Here is a 21,081-nt window from a genome sequence, read left to right as displayed (position 1 = left end):
CAAACTATTCGAGGCATGGAGTTAGAATAGCAAATATCGCTCCTGGAATATTTAGGGGAAAGCTGCTCTTTAACCTTTCAGTGTCTGCCACGCCCACTACTGCCCACAGAGCACAGTTTAGGGCAAGAAACACAAATGCAGTATATTTTATGACCCTCCTCTAGAGTGACCCGAAATCCCTTGTATACAACTGTTACGACCTCCAAAAATTCCCCACCTAAAACCAACTGGGAAACTCAAAGGGCACGTAGGTGAGAAATTACCTACACAAACAATTAGGTTAACTGTCAGCTTCATTAGTTGCATATTTCTTACAGATACTTCATAGCAAATTCTTTTACTTTTTAAAACAACCCCTCACTACCTGCAGTGCATGTGAAAAGCATACAACTTTAATGCAATCAAAGCGTCTCTATTTGTTATAATTTACAGAAAAGTATAAAACTGTTTGTTAAACGTAATGAATTACTACCCCTGCAAGGCACTCGCACCTACCTCAGGGTCCTCTGCATCGATCTGATTCAAAGTGATGTCATTTGTTGTTAGCCACTGGAAAACAACATCCTGGGGAGAAAGGAACATGAATAAACTACTTCCATACACTGAAGACTTTGTATTTTGACATGGTTAATAGTTGTAGCAAGTAAATATTACAATCTCTTTGTAACATTAAAATCAGCCAAAGCAAGAATATGGAACACAGTATTTGATACTGAATAAACATGCTTAAGCAGGAACACCAGTATAAAATAGTTTAAAACCCCACCTCCTGAGAGATCACGTATATTTCATCACGTCCTGGAAAGTTTTAAAGTGGATAATGGAAGTGTCTGGTAGGCTCTGGTGACTAGCATTCTGTAAAGAGGTCATTTTTATTTCAACCCCTCTAGCACCGACGACCAGGGTTAAAGTTAATACTTAACATCTGCAATAGGTCTTCAAGCATAAGGGTGGGCTCAAAGGCTACTCCTAAGAACTTTCAAGGTGCACTTTCATTTTCTTGTCAGTTTAAATGAACAGAAGAAGTAGTAAATGGAAGGTTGTTCATGTGGAGAATTGCTGTACTTAAAATAATATGATGAATTTCCCATTCTATTTGTATTTTTTTTTTTTTATTATGGATAAGTAAAGATTACTTATCAGACACACTAGTTTTCCAGGGTTGATATTCCAGACAGTGCACACAATTTTTATTGAGGTGTGAATTCAAAAGCAAACAGCACAAAATAGGACAATGTCTCAGTAAAACATAGCTGAAGGATTTCTGATTGAGATCAGACATTGACAGATGGATTTAGAGGAAGAGATGGTAGTAAAAAAAATATATATATATATCTGTTTTTAAAGAGAGATAGTTGACGTCACATGGCACTGCTATTCCACCCGTTTTTTCACCGTACTTGCCAAATGTATATTTGCTTCACTGCTTCGTTTCTATTTATTTGCGTATGCAAATTCAAGCTGTAACTAGACAGACTCGTGAAAGTCGCAAAAGGATACTGTAGTGTTTACTGCACACTACACCAATATCAGTGATTTAAATTAGGACACTGTACTTAAAACCAGCAGATGGATTTCCTTGTTGAAAGTTTAACAGAAGAAAATTTTGTCGTTTTACAATACTGGCAGTGCTGGAGTCAACAAGGTTCCACGGTGCCTCAATGTCTGTGGGCTGTAACAGGAGCAAGGCCGAAGATCATGGAAGACACCATTATTTGCTTTGCTGGCAGGCCATTGTGTGAGGCTGTATTATGAGTACATTAATATCATGGTTTTTCTGATAGACATTTGGATTTTCTTCCTATTATATTTAGGACCAGGAATAATATCTGTATGCTTCCTTATAAGAGCCAGTAACTTCAATCGTGATTACAGCAGCTCACCAACCACACAAACTTGTAGTGCTGGACATTTGAAGTTCCTCAATTTTCGTTGAGGAAGGTGCCTGAAAGGGAAAACAGACTGGAGGTGGGGAAGTACGGATTTCTAACCCCTGCTGCTGCAAACTGTGATCGAACTGCAAACTGTGATCGAACCACAAACTGGATCTCCTCTTCAATTCAAATCTTAACACTGCCACAAATAACACTGCTTTGAATGGAAAAATAACAAGTTACTTAGCTTTGCTAACACGGTATCAGGTGGGTACTCCTTTTCTGGACAGCCTTACCTATCTTTGCACCAGTGAACCGGACAAACAGCTGATCATAGACATGACAGTCTTTAGTACTGGCAATGTATAAACTAAGGACAAACCTTGGATGCAACTGGGGTAGTCTTTCCATGGTTGTGGCATAGAAATGGCAGAGGTAGTGTGATGAAATGCTCCGTATGAAAAGGGGACTTCACTTTCAGGAGAAAGAACTCAAGAGTTATCAACATAACCTTGTCATTGAAGAAGCTAGTGTAAGGATGCTGAAATAAAGCTTGTGATTTGCTGATGTGACATGCAGTAGTAACTGCCATAAAGATTACAATCTTCAAAGTGCGGAGCGTCAGAGGTACAAAAATAAGCACAGATCAGGAATGTTAGAATGAAATGGAGGTCCCACTGCTGCAGAACGAAGTGAGCAAGGAAAATGTATTTTAAATGCATCAAAACAGGTGATTTGAACATCGAGGTCTGGTCAGGCAATCAGAAAAGCGTTTACAGAGCTGATAAGTAACGCCTAATAGCTTTGCTGTCCAAAGATTATATGAACACAAAAACATCACACAATCTAGACTGTAGAGGGTCAATCGGTTTTCCTCACTGTAGGCAACAGAATAAACAGATATGGAGGAAGGGAAGACAGCAGAAAAATGGCACCCACCGACTCAGAAGGCAGATCAAAACTTCTCAGTCTTCTCCGCTCAGTCTCCATAAATGAAAGTGTTGATTGTTTAGGTTCAAGTGTACCACCCTGTCTTGCCGCTAGCAGATCCATGCACACAGAAGTTGAAGGAGGATATGGATTCTCAGGGTCAGCAATTTGGCTTACTGGCCTAATCAAGGCCCACTGTAATCAGCTACCCTTGGTGCGCCTGAGTTTCTTCAGGGCCTGCCACATCAGCCGCAGAGGTGGAAATGTGGATACTATGCCAGAATCCTACGAAAAGTGGGACGGGACTCCTAGAAACCGCTGAAAGAGAACATTCTAGAGAACAGTAGCCCAGCCATTGAGTGCTTTTGGAGGTAAGGAACAGGTCTATCGAAGGTGCTCCTGTGTCACATCCAGGAGCAGACACCACTTGAGATTGAAAAGATAATGCTTGCTGAGTTTATCTGTCCTGATGCTGAGGGATCCTGTCAGGTCACTGGTGAGCAAAGAAATCTCATGAAGTGTCAGCCATCACCGCAAAGCATAAGAGTACCTGGTAGAGGTCATGGTGGTATCTGTCACCACCTGATCAACCTGTCCTTGACAAAAGGCAGAAAAGCCTTTAGGGCCATCTACATGGCTCACAGTTCCACTTTATACAATAATGCTGCTCAATATGGGACCAGGGACATCTGTCACAACTGTCAGTTCTGGAGGGTAGCAAGGACAACTATACGTTGTAGGAAGTTGGCTCTGTATGCACTATTTCAAAGTAAGGAATAGTATGCACAGAGTCCAAGGGTTCCCCTTAGAGGTAAGATAGTGGCAAAAATAGATAATACTAATGCTCTATTTTGTGGTAGTGTGGTCGAGCAGTAGGCTTATCCAAGGAGTAGTGTTAAGCATTTGTTGTACGTACACATAGACAATAAATGAGGTACACACACTCAGAGACAAATCCAGCCAATAGGTTTTTGTATAGAAAAATATATTTTCTTAGTTTATTTTAAGAACCACAGGTTCAAATTCTACATGTAATATCTCATTCGAAAGGTATTGCAGGTAAGTACTTTAGGAACTTCAAATCATCAAAATTGCATGTATACTTTTCAAGTTGTTGACAAATAGCTGTTTTAAAAGTGGACACTTAGTGCAATTTTCACAGTTCCTAGGGGAGGTAAGTTTTGGTTAGTTTTACCAGGTAAGTAAGACACTTACAGGGTTCAGTTCTTGGTCCAAGGTAGCCCACCGTTGGGGGTTCAGAGCAACCCCAAAGTCACCACACCAGCAGCTCAGGGCCGGTCAGGTGCAGAGTTCAAAGTGGTGCCCAAAACACATAGGCTAGAATGGAGAGAAGGGGGTGCCCCGGTTCCGGTCTGCTTGCAGGTAAGTACCCGCGTCTTCGGAGGGCAGACCAGGGGGGTTTTGTAGGGCACCGGGGGGGACACAAGCCCACACAGAAATTTCACCCTCAGCAGCGCGGGGGCGGCCGGGTGCAGTGTAGAAACAGGCGTCGGGTTCGCAATGTTAGTCTATGAGAGATCTCGGGATCTCTTCAGCGCTGCAGGCAGGCAAGGGGGGGATTCCTCGGGGAAACCTCCACTTGGGTAAGGGAGAGGGACTCCTGGGGGTCACTTCTCCAGTGAAAGTCCGGTCCTTCAGGTCCTGGGGGCTGCGGGTGCAGGGTCTCTCCCAGGCGTCGGGACTTTAGGTTCAAAGAGTCGCGGTCAGGGGAAGCCTCGGGATTCCCTCTGCAGGCGGCGCTGTGGGGGCTCAGGGGGGACAGGTTTTGGTACTCACAGTATCAGAGTAGTCCTGGGGTCCCTCCTGAGGTGTCGGATCTCCACCAGCCGAGTCGGGGTCGCCGGGTGCAGTGTTGCAAGTCTCACGCTTCTTGCGGGGAGCTTGCAGGGTTCTTTAAAGCTGCTGGAAACAAAGTTGCAGCTTTTCTTGGAGCAGGTCCGCTGTCCTCGGGAGTTTCTTGTCTTTTCGAAGCAGGGGCAGTCCTCAGAGGATGTCGAGGTCGCTGGTCCCTTTGGAAGGCGTCGCTGGAGCAGGATCTTTGGAAGGCAGGAGACAGGCCGGTGAGTTTCTGGAGCCAAGGCAGTTGTCGTCTTCTGGTCTTCCGCTGCAGGGGTTTTCAGCTAGGCAGTCCTTCTTCTTGTAGTTGCAGGAATCTAATTTTCTAGGGTTCAGGGTAGCCCTTAAATACTAAATTTAAGGGCGTGTTTAGGTCTGGGGGGTTAGTAGCCAATGGCTACTAGCCCTGAGGGTGGGTACACCCTCTTTGTGCCTCCTCCCAAGGGGAGGGGGTCACAATCCTAACCCTATTGGGGGAATCCTCCATCTGCAAGATGGAGGATTTCTAAAAGTTAGAGTCACCTCAGCTCAGGACACCTTAGGGGCTGTCCTGACTGGCCAGTGACTCCTCCTTGTTGCTTTCTTTGTTCCCTCCAGCCTTGCCGCCAAAAGTGGGGGCCGTGGCCGGAGGGGGCGGGCAACTCCACTAAGCTGGAGTGCCCTGCTGGGCTGTGACAAAGGGGTGAGCCTTTGAGGCTCACCGCCAGGTGTTACAGCTCCTGCCTGGGGGAGGTGTTAGCATCTCCACCCAGTGCAGGCTTTGTTACTGGCCTCAGAGTGACAAAGGCCCTCTCCCCATGGGGCCAGCAACATGTCTCTAGTGTGGCAGGCTGCTGGAACCAGTCAGCCTACACAGATAGTTGGTTAAGTTTCAGGGGGCACCTCTAAGGTGCCCTCTGTGGTGTATTTTACAATAAAATGTACACTGGCATCAGTGTGCATTTATTGTGCTGAGAAGTTTGATACCAAACTTCCCAGTTTTCAGTGTAGCCATTATGGTGCTGTGGAGTTCGTGTAAAACAGACTCCCAGACCATATACTCTTATGGCTACCCTGCACTTACAATGTCTAAGGTTTTGTTTAGACACTGTAGGGGCACAGTGCTCATGCACTGGTACCCTCACCTATGGTATAGTGCACCCTGCCTTAGGGCTGTAAGGCCTGCTAGAGGGGTGTCTTACCTATACTGCATAGGCAGTGAGAGGCTGGCATGGCACCATGAGGGGAGTGCCATGTCGACTTACTCATTTTGTTCTCACTAGCACACACAGGCTTGTAAGCAGTGTGTCTGTGCTGAGTGAGGGGTCTCCAGGGTGGCATAAGACATGCTGCAGCCCTTAGAGACCTTTCTTGGCATCAGGGCCCTTGGTACTAGAAGTACCAGTTACAAGGGACTTATCTGAATGCCAGGGTGTGCCAATTGTGGATACAATGGTACATTTTAGGTGAAGGAACACTGGTGCTGGGGCCTGGTTAGCAGGGTCCCAGCACACTTCTCAGTCAAGTCAGCATCAGTATCAGGCAAAAAGTGGGGGGTAACTGCAACAGGGAGCCATTTCTTTACACAAGCCCCCCCCAGCCCACAGGCCAGGAGACTCAGCCCAAGCTGGGAGAGTCTTCCTAGTCTGTCAGGCGAGGAAGAGTAGGAGAAATAGGCTGGTTAGTTGCAGGGCCTACTCTGCCTTACATCCTTCTGTTCAGGTCATTCCCTTTGGGGAACTGACCCACTTCCACAGTGATAGGACCTAGTCTGAATTGCCTCTTGTCTGCCTCTTCAATGTCTCCACCCATTCTTTTTATTTTGGTCTTAGAGGTATCCACCTCTGCTAACCTTATCTTGGCCAGGGTTACCCCTAGCTTACCCAGAGAGGTTACCCAGAGCTGGAGTAACCCCACCATGACCAATAGGGTCAGGGGGCCTAACTTGCTATTTGGCATGGGGTCAGACCACCATGCTAAGGATAGTGCAGCCATAAAGGCTAACACCCAGCAGAGGCCACTGACAGCTGTCAGTGCCCAGAACCACACCTTTAGCTCTTCACCTAAAAGGGAAGGGGCTAAGTTACAGGCTTCTTTGGGTTCAGGTTGCCTGTCTGCTGTATTAGAGTGGGGGGTTACCGCATCTTGTAGTAAACACCCTTCTTCCACTCTTTCTTCTGTTAGCTGAGGAGCCACCCACTCAGGTTTAACAGTTGCCTGACTAGCCAGGACTTCTTGTGGGTCAGGTTGGACTTTATCAGGGCCATTTTTGGAGTTCTCCCCTACTGGAGCAGAATCTCCTTGGCTTGCTGTAACCTTGGCTAAAGGTTGTCCACCCTTCCTACTCTGTTTTCTTTTCTTCTTCTTCTGGGGCCTGCTTGCATTTACTGCAGAGGCAGGACTTCCAGAATCCTTGGGAGAGGACTGGCACTGGACCAGTTCCTCTCTTGAGCTCTGACTAACCTCTGGGTAGTCATTTCCAAGGAGACAATCAAGGGGGAGGTCTGTACTGACTACTACCCTTCTCCAGCTAAGAGTGCCACCCACTTCTATGGGCACTAAAGCCACAGGCCTCTTAGTGACCCTGTCTAGGCTAACTCTTACCCTGGCAGTCTCACCTGGGATGTACTGGTTTGAGAGCACCAGCCTGTCATGCACAATAGTGTGACTGGCACAAGTGTCTCTCAGGGCAGTGGTTGGGATTCCATTCACCAGTAGGTGGTGGAAGTGTCTACTTCCCTCTGGAATCTCCAACTCACCTGTTGGGCCCTGTTTCCAGTTGAAGGCTAGGAGGACCTCCTCATCTGAGGAGTCATCTCCCATGGCTACACTGGTTACCCCAGGAATTTTGTTCTGGGGTTTGTTTTTGGGACAAGAAGTGTCCTTGGTGTGGTGCCCAGACTGTTTACAGTTGTGGCACCAGGCCTTAGTGGCATCCCAGTTCTTACCCTGGTACCCACCTTTGTTTTGGGTTGTGTCTTGGGGCCCACCCACCTGTTCTGGTTTTTGGGGGCCTACAGAGGACTCTTTTTCTTTGTTTCTAGTGTTACCCACTTTCTCCTGGGGAGTTTTTGTAACCCCTTTCTTTTGGTCACCCCCAGTGGAAGTTTTGGTTACTCTAGTCTTGACCCAGTGGTCTGCCTTCTTTCCCAATTCTTGGGGAGAAATTGGACCTAGGTCTACCAGATACTGATGCAACTTTTCATTGAAGCAGTTACTTAAAATGTGTTCTTTCATAAACAAATTATAAAGCCCAACATAGTCACACACTTCATTTCCAGTTAACCAACCATCTAGTGTTTTTACTGAGTAGTCTACAAAATCAACCCAGGTCTGGCTCGAGGATTTTTGAGCCCCCCTGAATCTAATTCTATACTCCTCAGTGGAGAATCCAAAGCCCTCAATCAGGGTACCCTTCATGAGGTCATAAGATTCTGCATCTTTTCCAGAGAGTGTGAGGAGTCTATCCCTACACTTTCCAGTGAACATTTCCCAAAGGAGAGCACCCCAGTGAGATCTGTTCACTTTTCTGGTTACACAAGCCCTCTCAAAAGCTGTGAACCATTTGGTGATGTCATCACCATCTTCATATTTTGTTACAATCCCTTTGGGGATTTTTAGGATGTCAGGAGAATCTCTGACCCTATTTAAGTTGCTGCCACCATTGATGGGACCTAGGCCCATCTCTTTTCTTTCCCTTTCTATGGCTAGGAGCTGCCTTTCCAAAGCCAATCTTTTGACCATCCTGGCTAACAGGGGGTCATCTTCACTGAGAGCATCCTCAGTGATTTCAGAAATGCTGGACCCTCCTGTGAGGGAAGCAACATTTCTGACTATCATTTTTGGAGACAGGGCTTGAGAGGCCCTGGTCTCCCTATTTAGGACTGGAAGGGGGGAATTGCCCTCCAAGTCACTAATTTCTTCCTCTGTGAAGTCATCCTCAGAGGGGTTGGCTTTTTCAAACTCTGCCAACAGCTCCTGGAGCTGAATTTTGGTAGGTCTGGAGCCAATGGTTATTTTCTTTATATTACAGAGAGACCTTAGCTCCCTCATCTTAAGATGGAGGTAAGGTGTGGTGTCGAGTTCCACCACCTGCATCTCTGTATCAGACATTATTCTGCTAAGAGTTGGAATACTTTTTTAAGAATCTAAAACTGTTTCTAGAATCTAATTCAAACTTTTAACAAACTTTTAAACTCTAAAAAGACAATGCTAAACAGGGACTTAACACACAAGGCCCTAGCAGGACTTTTAAGAATTTAGAAAACTTTCAAATTGCAAAAATGAATTTCTAATGACAATTTTGGAATTTGTCGTGTGATCAGGTATTGGCTGAGTAGTCCAGCAAATGCAAAGTCTTGTACCCCACCGCTGATCCACCAATGTAGGAAGTTGGCTCTGTATGCACTATTTCAAAGTAAGGAATAGTATGCACAGAGTCCAAGGGTTCCCCTTAGAGGTAAGATAGTGGCAAAAATAGATAATACTAATGCTCTATTTTGTGGTAGTGTGGTCGAGCAGTAGGCTTATCCAAGGAGTAGTGTTAAGCATTTGTTGTACGTACACATAGACAATAAATGAGGTACACACACTCAGAGACAAATCCAGCCAATAGGTTTTTGTATAGAAAAATATCTTTTCTTAGTTTATTTTAAGAACCACAGGTTCAAATTCTACATGTAATATCTCATTCGAAAGGTATTGCAGGTAAGTACTTTAGGAACTTCAAATCATCAAAATTGCATGTATACTTTTCAAGTTGTTGACAAATAGCTGTTTTAAAAGTGGACACTTAGTGCAATTTTCACAGTTCCTAGGGGAGGTAAGTTTTGGTTAGTTTTACCAGGTAAGTAAGACACTTACAGGGTTCAGTTCTTGGTCCAAGGTAGCCCACCGTTGGGGGTTCAGAGCAACCCCAAAGTCACCACACCAGCAGCTCAGGGCCGGTCAGGTGCAGAGTTCAAAGTGGTGCCCAAAACACATAGGCTAGAATGGAGAGAAGGGGGTGCCCCGGTTCCGGTCTGCTTGCAGGTAAGTACCCGCGTCTTCGGAGGGCAGACCAGGGGGGTTTTGTAGGGCACCGGGGGGGACACAAGCCCACACAGAAATTTCACCCTCAGCAGCGCGGGGGCGGCCGGGTGCAGTGTAGAAACAGGCGTCGGGTTCGCAATGTTAGTCTATGAGAGATCTCGGGATCTCTTCAGCGCTGCAGGCAGGCAAGGGGGGGATTCCTCGGGGAAACCTCCACTTGGGTAAGGGAGAGGGACTCCTGGGGGTCACTTCTCCAGTGAAAGTCCGGTCCTTCAGGTCCTGGGGGCTGCGGGTGCAGGGTCTCTCCCAGGCGTCGGGACTTTAGGTTCAAAGAGTCGCGGTCAGGGGAAGCCTCGGGATTCCCTCTGCAGGCGGCGCTGTGGGGGCTCAGGGGGGACAGGTTTTGGTACTCACAGTATCAGAGTAGTCCTGGGGTCCCTCCTGAGGTGTCGGATCTCCACCAGCCGAGTCGGGGTCGCCGGGTGCAGTGTTGCAAGTCTCACGCTTCTTGCGGGGAGCTTGCAGGGTTCTTTAAAGCTGCTGGAAACAAAGTTGCAGCTTTTCTTGGAGCAGGTCCGCTGTCCTCGGGAGTTTCTTGTCTTTTCGAAGCAGGGGCAGTCCTCAGAGGATGTCGAGGTCGCTGGTCCCTTTGGAAGGCGTCGCTGGAGCAGGATCTTTGGAAGGCAGGAGACAGGCCGGTGAGTTTCTGGAGCCAAGGCAGTTGTCGTCTTCTGGTCTTCCGCTGCAGGGGTTTTCAGCTAGGCAGTCCTTCTTCTTGTAGTTGCAGGAATCTAATTTTCTAGGGTTCAGGGTAGCCCTTAAATACTAAATTTAAGGGCGTGTTTAGGTCTGGGGGGTTAGTAGCCAATGGCTACTAGCCCTGAGGGTGGGTACACCCTCTTTGTGCCTCCTCCCAAGGGGAGGGGGTCACAATCCTAACCCTATTGGGGGAATCCTCCATCTGCAAGATGGAGGATTTCTAAAAGTTAGAGTCACCTCAGCTCAGGACACCTTAGGGGCTGTCCTGACTGGCCAGTGACTCCTCCTTGTTGCTTTCTTTGTTCCCTCCAGCCTTGCCGCCAAAAGTGGGGGCCGTGGCCGGAGGGGGCGGGCAACTCCACTAAGCTGGAGTGCCCTGCTGGGCTGTGACAAAGGGGTGAGCCTTTGAGGCTCACCGCCAGGTGTTACAGCTCCTGCCTGGGGGAGGTGTTAGCATCTCCACCCAGTGCAGGCTTTGTTACTGGCCTCAGAGTGACAAAGGCCCTCTCCCCATGGGGCCAGCAACATGTCTCTAGTGTGGCAGGCTGCTGGAACCAGTCAGCCTACACAGATAGTTGGTTAAGTTTCAGGGGGCACCTCTAAGGTGCCCTCTGTGGTGTATTTTACAATAAAATGTACACTGGCATCAGTGTGCATTTATTGTGCTGAGAAGTTTGATACCAAACTTCCCAGTTTTCAGTGTAGCCATTATGGTGCTGTGGAGTTCGTGTAAAACAGACTCCCAGACCATATACTCTTATGGCTACCCTGCACTTACAATGTCTAAGGTTTTGTTTAGACACTGTAGGGGCACAGTGCTCATGCACTGGTACCCTCACCTATGGTATAGTGCACCCTGCCTTAGGGCTGTAAGGCCTGCTAGAGGGGTGTCTTACCTATACTGCATAGGCAGTGAGAGGCTGGCATGGCACCCTGAGGGGAGTGCCATGTCGACTTACTCATTTTGTTCTCACTAGCACACACAGGCTTGTAAGCAGTGTGTCTGTGCTGAGTGAGGGGTCTCCAGGGTGGCATAAGACATGCTGCAGCCCTTAGAGACCTTTCTTGGCATCAGGGCCCTTGGTACTAGAAGTACCAGTTACAAGGGACTTATCTGAATGCCAGGGTGTGCCAATTGTGGATACAATGGTACATTTTAGGTGAAGGAACACTGGTGCTGGGGCCTGGTTAGCAGGGTCCCAGCACACTTCTCAGTCAAGTCAGCATCAGTATCAGGCAAAAAGTGGGGGGTAACTGCAACAGGGAGCCATTTCTTTACATACGTTGTATGTCATTACCGCATCAGCCATTCATCAGTGAGGTCTTGACCCATCTTAAAGATACACAGATACACTTATCGGAAAAAGAACCCCCAAAATGCCAAGTCCACCACTGAATCACCTGTGTGTGCCAATGAGAGTAAGGCACCAGCAAGGTGCATGATGCTAAGAGCTGGAAAAACCCCACAACCATCACGGACACATCAGCAGCTGTCCTAGAAAGAGGAAGGAAGTTCCTTCATGAGAACTGTGACCCAAACAAACCTGATAAAGGCAATACTCTAGATGGGTAGGGTGAGATTTGGGCTGATTGCTGTGGAAATCCAGGGTGGAAAGTAATGACACCACTGCCTGTAGGTAGTATGAGACTAGTAAATGCAAGTCCACCTCAGCAGCCTGTCACAGATGTACAGGAATGAATGTATCCAAAACCTGACCTTCACTAAGACCAGAGGGACTGATATATGGCCAAAGGGCAGGACTGTTATTTGAAAGTGGTGTGGCCCCACCACAAAACAATAGAAAGTCCTTGGGACTTCAGGGCTGGCACAATAATGCATTCTTTGGGTGCTAGGACATCATTTAGCACTTGAGGTCTGAAGGCAGCAATATTTAAGCATTAATCATTAGAACTTCCCCTATTTTGAGGGAGAAGAAAAATCAAGAATCTGATGCCCAGATACATTCTTAGCCCCAGTCTTTACAGAAAGTAGAGAGGAGCAACCCAGCCCTCTCTGTGGCAGGCACAAGTTTGAGCACTGCTTTGGCAAGCAACATCACCACTTCGTTGGACAAACTGGAGGATCTGTATGTCCAACGTGATGGAACACCAATAAGGCAGCAGTTGATTCTGCTTGCTCCAACAAATAGCTGGATGGCCAACTAGAGAGGTTTGACAACATCCCTGGAGATGAGGAAGATGAATAGTGCTGTTTCTGTTATTGACCTTGTTCTCTAGCATCACCATTGCCCCTGCAACCACAATGTCAGCATGGTTTCTGTACAGGCTAAGAAGGATGTTGTCTATGATACCAGAAACCATGAGAATATACTCTGAATTTTATGTATTGATAATGCAGTGGATGTACTGGTTTTAAGTTTCTGTATAATATCAAATCGGCCTTCTCACCAAACAACTTTGATCCAGCAAAGAGACTTGGCCATTCCCAGAGAAGCTAATGAAGCCTTTCCAAAACGCTGTCTCCTGATAATGATACTAGGGCCTATTGCACAGGAAATAGCATCAGGAGTGGGAGCAAAGACATTGCCACTCTGATAAGGCCAGCAACACGTTTTTAAAAGGCATGTGTTTAACAACCCAGGAAGCAAACTTCAGTTAATAATTTGCGATCACTTACTCATGGCTCTCGGAAGTAGGATGTTGTGCCAAGAGCTTAGGTTTGGCCGCTGCTGGTATGTAACATCTTGTGGTGGAAAGAGAATGGTTTAGACCAAGTTGTCAGGATTAAGTCAATCAGGGCTTCATTGTAAGGCAACAAGCTGTCAGGGGTAGCTGACCCTGGTTGCAAAGTTTTTGTAAGGAGGTTAGCCCTGGTCTCCTCTGTAGGGAGTGGTAATTAAAGGATGGACTTCTGCAGCCCTGCAAACCTTTGGTCCACCACTGGAAAGTGCTTCATTTGTGGCAAAGGGTGAATTTGAGATGAACTTCGGAAAGGAATCTAGGCCACTTGAATTTTTCAAATCAAGATAAAAGCCACCATCTGTATAGTGCAGAGTGACCAAATTATTGGATTTCTCATTATCATCATCATCATTCTCACTGTGTGAAACAAGTTGGAACTGTGGTCTTGGCAGTGAGATTGGAAAAGAGGCCTTGCAGGCTTAGGCATAGGTCCTCACGATAGTGTATCTTGACACTGGAGGAGTTTTTGGAATGGACGGCCCTTGATTAGAGATCAGAGCCAGGGAGAGATCTGAAATTGTGCTGCCAAGATGAGTGGCCAGACCTGTGGAAGAGCAGTTACCACCCAGCACTGTCCAGAAGTCGAATGACCTCAAGAGGAGTCAGTCAGAGCAGGGAAGAGCCCAGACAGATGCATGGGGCTGAAAGGCGCTCTAGAGGGATCTTACAACACATGCTTGGTCTCAAGGCACCATAAGCAGGCACTATGCAGGTCGGTAATCAACAAGCTTCTAATAAGCAAGGCATATCTTGAGTCCTGTCATCTTTGGGGGCAATATCCCTGTACACTGCCAAAATAGGTTTTAGAGTAGATAAAAACTGAAAACAGTAGGAGAGGAGTTCCGGATCTGCCTCCATAGCTGCAAGGGAAAAAGTCACTGAAGTCAGCTCGCAGGCTCAAGTCCTTTATGGTGGCCAGTGCTGTGATGTGTGGTGGCAAGTTGGAGTTGCAGTTGGAGATTTGACCGAAGATGCAATGGAAGCTGACGGTGCCACCTCTGGCACACAGGAGTAAATGCAAGAGTTTCCAGATCCTGTCTGGCACCTGGGAAGATTTACAAGGTGAAGAATCTACGGTTGGCATTATCAATCTGAACTTTCTTTCCTATTTTTAATTAGAGTTTTGAAAGTTTTAAAAGCAATACTACAACTGCACAGGATTTCCATTACAAAGCTGATGAAACATTACCAGAACATCAAGTTATCATCTCATAGAGAAAGTAACTCCATCAATTAATCTCTCCTCTTAACCCATCCTTTTGCAGATTCAAATCAAATCACTTGCTGACCGAATATCAAATATCGCTGCTGCAAGCATATGTCAATAACAGATCTATCCATTTTTGCCAAACGGAAAGGTTGTTTGCTTATTAATTTATGGAAATAAATGCAGAGCTCTTAGTTGTGGTGCCAACATCACTCTAGCATTTAGTCCAGTAGCAACATTCAATTTCAGGTGTTACCCTTAACATTAAGTTGCTCCACTGATATCAGCATAGGCTCCACAGACCTTTATGCAACTCAGCCAAAGTACGTGGCTCCTACTTCTTTCACAAAGCAACTATGTTCCCCTTCACCCAAATATTGCTAGGACACAAAACTGGGTGTCGTTCTTGGATATGCAGATGACAGTGGTCGCAGTGTCAATGTACTGGGACCCTCTGACAAAGGACAACACGGACTGTTCTGAGCATTTAGGGAAACTCAATCGGACATGTAGCGGTTCCCTCCCTTAAGCCACACTCTCTCCAACAGTAAGGCTAGCTTAAGGGAACATGTGGTGCACCCAAATCTGAATACAATACCAATTGTACATTAAAACTTCATTTTCCACACAGAAAGAGCTCTCATGTATGTCTTGCCGTAGGATTTCCTATGGTGAGCTCCTATTTAGCCTTGTTCACTCCCAGAGAAGGTGTTTTTGTGTCTAGTACGAGTTTATAGTTTTGAGATAAGTCCCTTATTGTAGGTGAAAGTTGAGGAAGAGCTCAAAGGTGCCTTTATCTGTAGTTGCTGCTTCTATGATTGTTATGTGCATTTTTCCAGGATGCATCAGTACATAGTGCAATCTTTCCAAATCGTTAAGTTCAAAATCTAACCCGCATTGTGTAAATGATTTGGTGCTCCTTTTCTTAAACATACTCAAGATAAATCTGCATCCTCCCTTTCACCACTAATCAAACTGTCCACTGGCAAGTCCAGATTTCACTGACATCCTATCCCAAACAGTAGTAGCCTGTATCAGTGTGCTTACATATACGGTGGGCTGTAGTAGACAATTTCTCAACCAAATATTATCCCATGTTTCTCACCATAACCACTTATTCCATGTGTGGCCATAATTTGTTTCAAGTATAGACCATTCAGTCATTTTTCTTAACTCAGATGCTCAATAGTCTTTAGGCTAGCAGCTGCTAGTCAATTATAAAGTTTAATACGAAATGAATTTGCTGTGCTCCTCCTGTCCCACGATCTTCCAAATTTCCATTCTGGTCAAATTAAAATCCCCTGTCAAATAATATCGCTCTCTGCGAAACCTGTCATCTACAACAGCAAGCAAAGAGGAAAGTATGCACATTCTCATTAGGGGCACACACTACAAATGTCAATTGATAGCCCTACAGAATTGCCATTTCCATCTATGCTATCTTTTATTGTCTATAATATTAAAACTAAGTTTCCAGTTATGAAAATAGCCACCTTGTTGTGCTTAGAATTCGCTGCGAAGTATAACTGTCCAAGATGTTGTCTAGGTCTCAGTTTCTTGATCTTGAGATTCAAATGTGTTAATTGAAGGCACATCATCACAGGTTGTTGTTTTAGTAGAGGAGTTAAGAATTTTTATGCTTAAAGAGGTCATTTTAGACATGCAGTAGCACTGTCCCTATAAAACCTAATCTGGAGGATCTAACAGTTTGCCTACCTAATTAACACTGGAAAACAACACCAAATCAGAGAACCAGTCTGGAAATTGGACACAAGATGAATTCACATGATTATTACCCCCAACAGTATGGTATCAGCATAAGCTCTAGCAAACGTTAATCCACGGAGGAAATGGACTGCTCGATGAGGAACTATCTAGGACCCAAGTCAAGTTTTGCTTGTGTGTGCTTTGCTGGGATGGGCAGTATATTCTCTATAATTCAATCAACCTCACTTTAGGATCACAGCCATAAGAATAATCTTAAGTATTGATGGGTGACCAATAAGTAAGTGTATGAATCCAAGGTGAATTGTACGCTCAATTACATCTGTTATGAATCTGACCTTATTAGCGTGTGATTAATTCTCCCAAAAAATTAAAATAAATAAATAAATTGAAGGTGCCAATCAGCCTTTTCAGGCAGGTTAAACATTAGGTGCAGAGTATGATCTTTCAATTTTCCTTCTGACCTCAAATAGCCTATTAGCTCCAGCTTTATTCCACAAACCTCAGACTAGCAATTTTTCTGAGTTGTTTCATATCAATCGCTGCTGTACATTCGTTGTTGTTTTCTTCTTATTGTAGTTCAAGATTTAGGAAGAAGGCAGTTTCTAGATAATCTGAAGTGCACGGTCTTATTCTGTTTGTCAAATGCAATCACAAATAGAAAGGTCCATTAGCATGGGGTGCCATGTTTCCTCAAGTTATTGTTGATTAATTTAGAAGCAATCCTCAGCTGGAGCGTTACTGATGAGACGTCTTAAAGTAACGGACACTGAAAGTTCTGGTGGGAAATTACATTGTTGCCTCTTGACTTCCTCAAAATCTCTTATTGAGCACAACAGTGGAGCAGTTTGACAATAAGATCTCTGGTTCTCTTTTCATATATGTCTCTCTTGGTCCCAAACTCAATGGACACTGTCTAACCCAACTGCCTCATGAGCATCTCCCAGCATAGAGCACAATCCCCCGATAAAAGCCTTGAGGCCAGGATCCTCCAAGCATTCTGCTAAATCCAGGATATTTTTCCTCTGCAAATTGTGTTTAAGATATTCACAGATGGCACCTTGTAGCTCAAGCAATTAGGCACTCCCTCCAAAAAGCTTTCCTCCCAGCCATCTAGCTGACCTGCACTGAAGTATGGCAAATGCCGCAATCCACCCCCTCACAGACGTCCATCAGAGACTACACCATTTTAGATACTATGCAGGGGTGGGGAGGGAGTGTGGTGGGATTGTTGTGTAGCCATTTTAGTTACAGCTCCATGCACGTTATTTTAACATACTAGGCCTGCCGCTGTGCACTTTAACCTAGATGTATTTTATTTGGCTTCATTTTATTATTGTTACAATAGCCACTTTTACAGTCTTGTTTTATTTCTTACTATCTAACTGGTTTTGCCTAGGCCAGCATTCTGTTCTCAAACAAGACATTCTTGCTCACTCTGTGCTTCTTCCAAGGCTGCAGTAAGATAGGTTGCCAGTGAACGTGTTACAAGTTTTGTCTCTGACATTCATAGAAAACACATCCTTACGTAGGGACATTTTCTCAGAACATCAGCTGTTTTATTATAGAAACACTTCCTTGTCCCTTACACGTTAGAGGGAGATTCCAGCCAGAGAACCACGACTGTATGCTGACTGCTAAACGTTTCGCAGCAGCTGCTTATGCAGACTTCAGGCCTTTGCTCAGGTATGAGGGATGATGTCTTCCCAGGGGAACCTGAAGGCAGAATTAGAGCTTAACACACTGTGCTCTATTATAGCCTAGGTAGGCATTAGTCTATTGACTCAAGTGACAATATGGTAGTGTTATTTCTACGCTTTATTCTCCTTGTCACAATTTTAATCTTGTCATGCTGTTTTCGTCTTGGTTATTGCAGCACATGCTTTGCTATCTAAGATGCAGTCGCTTCATTAAAATCTCATTGAAACATATACTGCCTCTGTTTTGTCATTGTGTATGTGAGACTAATGTAACAGAGAAACGGATGAGACCCGAGTGACCACGGTTTCCCTGAGAAATCAATTATGTCATGCGTTTGGTTGCCCAATCAGCCCTGCCCTTTGGTAGAGATGAGGCACTGCTAGTTAACCGGAGCAAATCCCGGATTGGAGCGATAGGTGTCACACGTAGTGGGTCAGACTCAGTCTCCCACACCACAGGCGATTCTGCCTCCCAAAATCCAGTAGTCTCATTAGAATAATGTGAGCCTACGCAACAGGATCACGTTAACAAGGGTTGCCCCGGTCTGAATAGTGGCTCGCGCTCTGAATGTGCTACCCCAACAACCTCACCAATAGCATGACCACTACAGAGCCATTGACAATTTGTTACATAGACATTCAAATTGGGTGCCGTTGCTGGCTTGCCTGCATTAGACTCCTGGGCAGCAGGTGTTGACCTTCTGCAGGGAGCCAGGATCTTTGGGCATCCACTTCACCAGGCAGGGTCACCAGCAGAGGTGGCTATGCTAGCTGGGCATGCCAAGCATGCTGACTTTTGGAAAGAGGGATCAAACGCTGACACTCAGCAAGTGCCTGTGGGTACCTCTCAGGAACTCAGACTCAGGAGGCTCTTGAGGCCTACTTTTCTCACTGAGGCTGACAGTCAGTCGGATGGCGAGGAGGAGAATGTGAGGCAGTTGATCAGGAGTCACTCCACAAAGAGCGAGGGGCCTCATCTGTTGGATACTACCAGTACCCAGTTTCAAACGACATCCCTGAGACACAGGACCGGGCAGACTGCAGGGCAGAGGGCCATCAGTGTACCCTGCACCCCTGCCATACCTACGAATGGGCAGATGAAAGTTGGTATCGCAGGTTTTTGAAGTTGGCACCTTGGACTCGGATTGGACAGAGGAAGAGCTATAATGGGACCCATAACGTGTGCAGCTCACCCCTACAAACAAACAAATTTGAAAGTTCCCTGAAACTGTGCTAAAAGCCTCAAAGGTGTGGATGAAATGCATGGACAGCGAGGGAGCAGAGAATTGGCCAGGCATACGGGCAAAAAAGGGCAGGGATTACCCAACCAGAACCATCCATGGCAGAAATTTATGAGCTCATACAGATTATCAGACATGAGAACTGCAAGGATAATTTCTGCATAGACGGGAGTCAAAGAGAAGCAGGTCAATTTAGCAGTGCAAACCTAGGTTAATCAGGCCCAGATTGAACATCAGGGCTCTAAACTTGCCCAGCCGACATTACGGGCGGAGGACATAGAAAATCACCTGCATAGAAATAATCTATGAGTGCTGGGGGTACCAGAAGGCATGGAAAGAGAAAACATTTGATCATGTATTGCCCCACTATTTCAAGCTGCATTTCCACAGTTTGCAGACTGAGATCTAAACAGCAATCTTTAGATTTCTGTTCTGCAAAACTGCCAGCAGAGGGGGAGGGGGGGGGGGGGGGAAATCAAGGGTCTCAATATCTGCAGGGCATTCTGATTTGTGTTGGCAATTTCATTTTGCACCAGCTCATTTACCAAGCAGTTTGCCACCCTAGGGCTCTGGTTAGGGCACTTGGTATTGAATTTTTTGTAAGATCAGATTTCTGCAAAAAGACAGTAGATTGTTGGTGGCAACTACGTGATTTCTTTCTGGGGTTCCAGAGGCTGGTGGCAATGGAATTTTTGTTAGAACCTGCCACACTGAAGATTTCCCATCTCAGTAGGATTCATTTCTCTACTGATGGAGCTCAATCCAAACGGTTGATGGAGCAATGGTCAAAGTCTGCCCCATTATCTGAGGATCACACCACAACCAAGGAGTCTGTGTGAGGCCATTCGTCCTCCCTTTTTATCATATTTACCTTTCTGGGATGGATTCTTGTTCTTGGGCAAGTGGGTCAATTGTCTGTCTTTCCTACTTTCAGGTGGCTGTGTTTGGTTCGGTACAATGGTAGGGAGGTTCTTTTGTGCTAGCAGCACAAGCCAGTGGGTGGTAAATGGGTGAAGGGAGGGAGTAGGGCTTAAATAAATGAGTCAGTGTCCTTGTATGTACAATTTTTTGGTGACCTTGGGAGTGGAGCGTGGGTGTTTTGAAAGTCCTGGGTTTTCTCGGTAACCCAGGATAGGTAAAGGGATGGGTGATTCTGGATGGGTGGAGCGGAGGCGATGGGAGGGGGGGGTTGGTCTTTGGTGTAGAAGATATCAATGGGATTGTTGCGTTTTCTATTGTGCTGGGTTGATGCAAAGTAAAAAAGAGGAAAACATGGAAAAGCATTAAATGGGATTGATAGTGGCAGTGTTATGCGGTCTTTAATGTTAGAAAAAGGCATGTGGTAGCAATAATAGTCTGGCTCTACATGTATTTAGCTGGAATATTAACAGCTTAAGAACAGCTGCTAAGTGCTGGCAGGTGGAGTAGAAAGTCCTCCTTCTTAAACCTATCCTACTTTGCTTTCATGAGATGCATGTAACTAGGAGAGAGTCCAGAAACTTGAACATTTGGGGGTACAATATATTGGCAGTTTCAGGCTGTGATGGTGCTAAACAGGGATGGCTTTACCAGTTAGAGATAGTGGTTGGCAAGATTAAAGGTCCAAAACTGATAAGGCAGGCAGATGGGCTATTACAGAAACAGCGAAGGGTAATGTTACGTTGACATTGTGCAGGTTGTACACACCCAATAATGATGATGATCCCTCGCTCTTCAATTTTTTATTACTGGAATTGAGCCAAAGGCACTCACTGTTGGTCGTTTGTGGAGACTATAATTGGCATTCCCTCCCACACATTGACAACTCCTCAAGCACATCAGCAGCGGCCCGTATGAAAAGATCTCAAGCAGCTTTGAAAGAGGCAATACAGTCTCATGCCCTTATTGCTGTCTGGTCACAAAATGCGTTTGTCATGGGATGTCACAGGGATTAACATTTTACTCTGTAACACATAAATCAGTTTCAAGGATTGACATGATGGATAAGTTACTTACCTGTAAATCCTAGTTCTCTTCCAGGGGTATCCTCATCAAAGTCATAAACATTGAATATTCCCGCCCTTTAGGCTGCATGC

General features: G+C 45.7%; 1 protein-coding gene and 1 long non-coding RNA gene across 4 annotated transcripts in view; one reads left to right on the top strand and one right to left on the bottom strand.

Moving 5' to 3' along the window:
• Positions 1 to 21,081, bottom strand: part of IFT52 (intraflagellar transport 52) — a 492,806-nt gene that overhangs the window by 278,471 nt on the left and 193,254 nt on the right. For all 3 annotated transcript variants that reach the window (XM_069243757.1, XM_069243756.1, XM_069243758.1), the window contains one exon: positions 496 to 564. In XM_069243757.1, coding sequence (XP_069099858.1) covers positions 496 to 564 — 69 coding nt within the window. The remainder of the gene's footprint in view (positions 1 to 495; positions 565 to 21,081) is intronic.
• LOC138304056 (uncharacterized) overlaps positions 1 to 21,081 on the top strand; it is a 276,848-nt gene that overhangs the window by 113,635 nt on the left and 142,132 nt on the right. The window lies entirely within an intron of this gene.

This window comes from Pleurodeles waltl, chromosome 7 (genome assembly GCF_031143425.1).
Source record: "Pleurodeles waltl isolate 20211129_DDA chromosome 7, aPleWal1.hap1.20221129, whole genome shotgun sequence".
NCBI classification, from domain to species: Eukaryota; Metazoa; Chordata; class Amphibia; order Caudata; family Salamandridae; genus Pleurodeles; species Pleurodeles waltl.
This window is presented reverse-complemented; position numbering and strand designations above follow the sequence as displayed.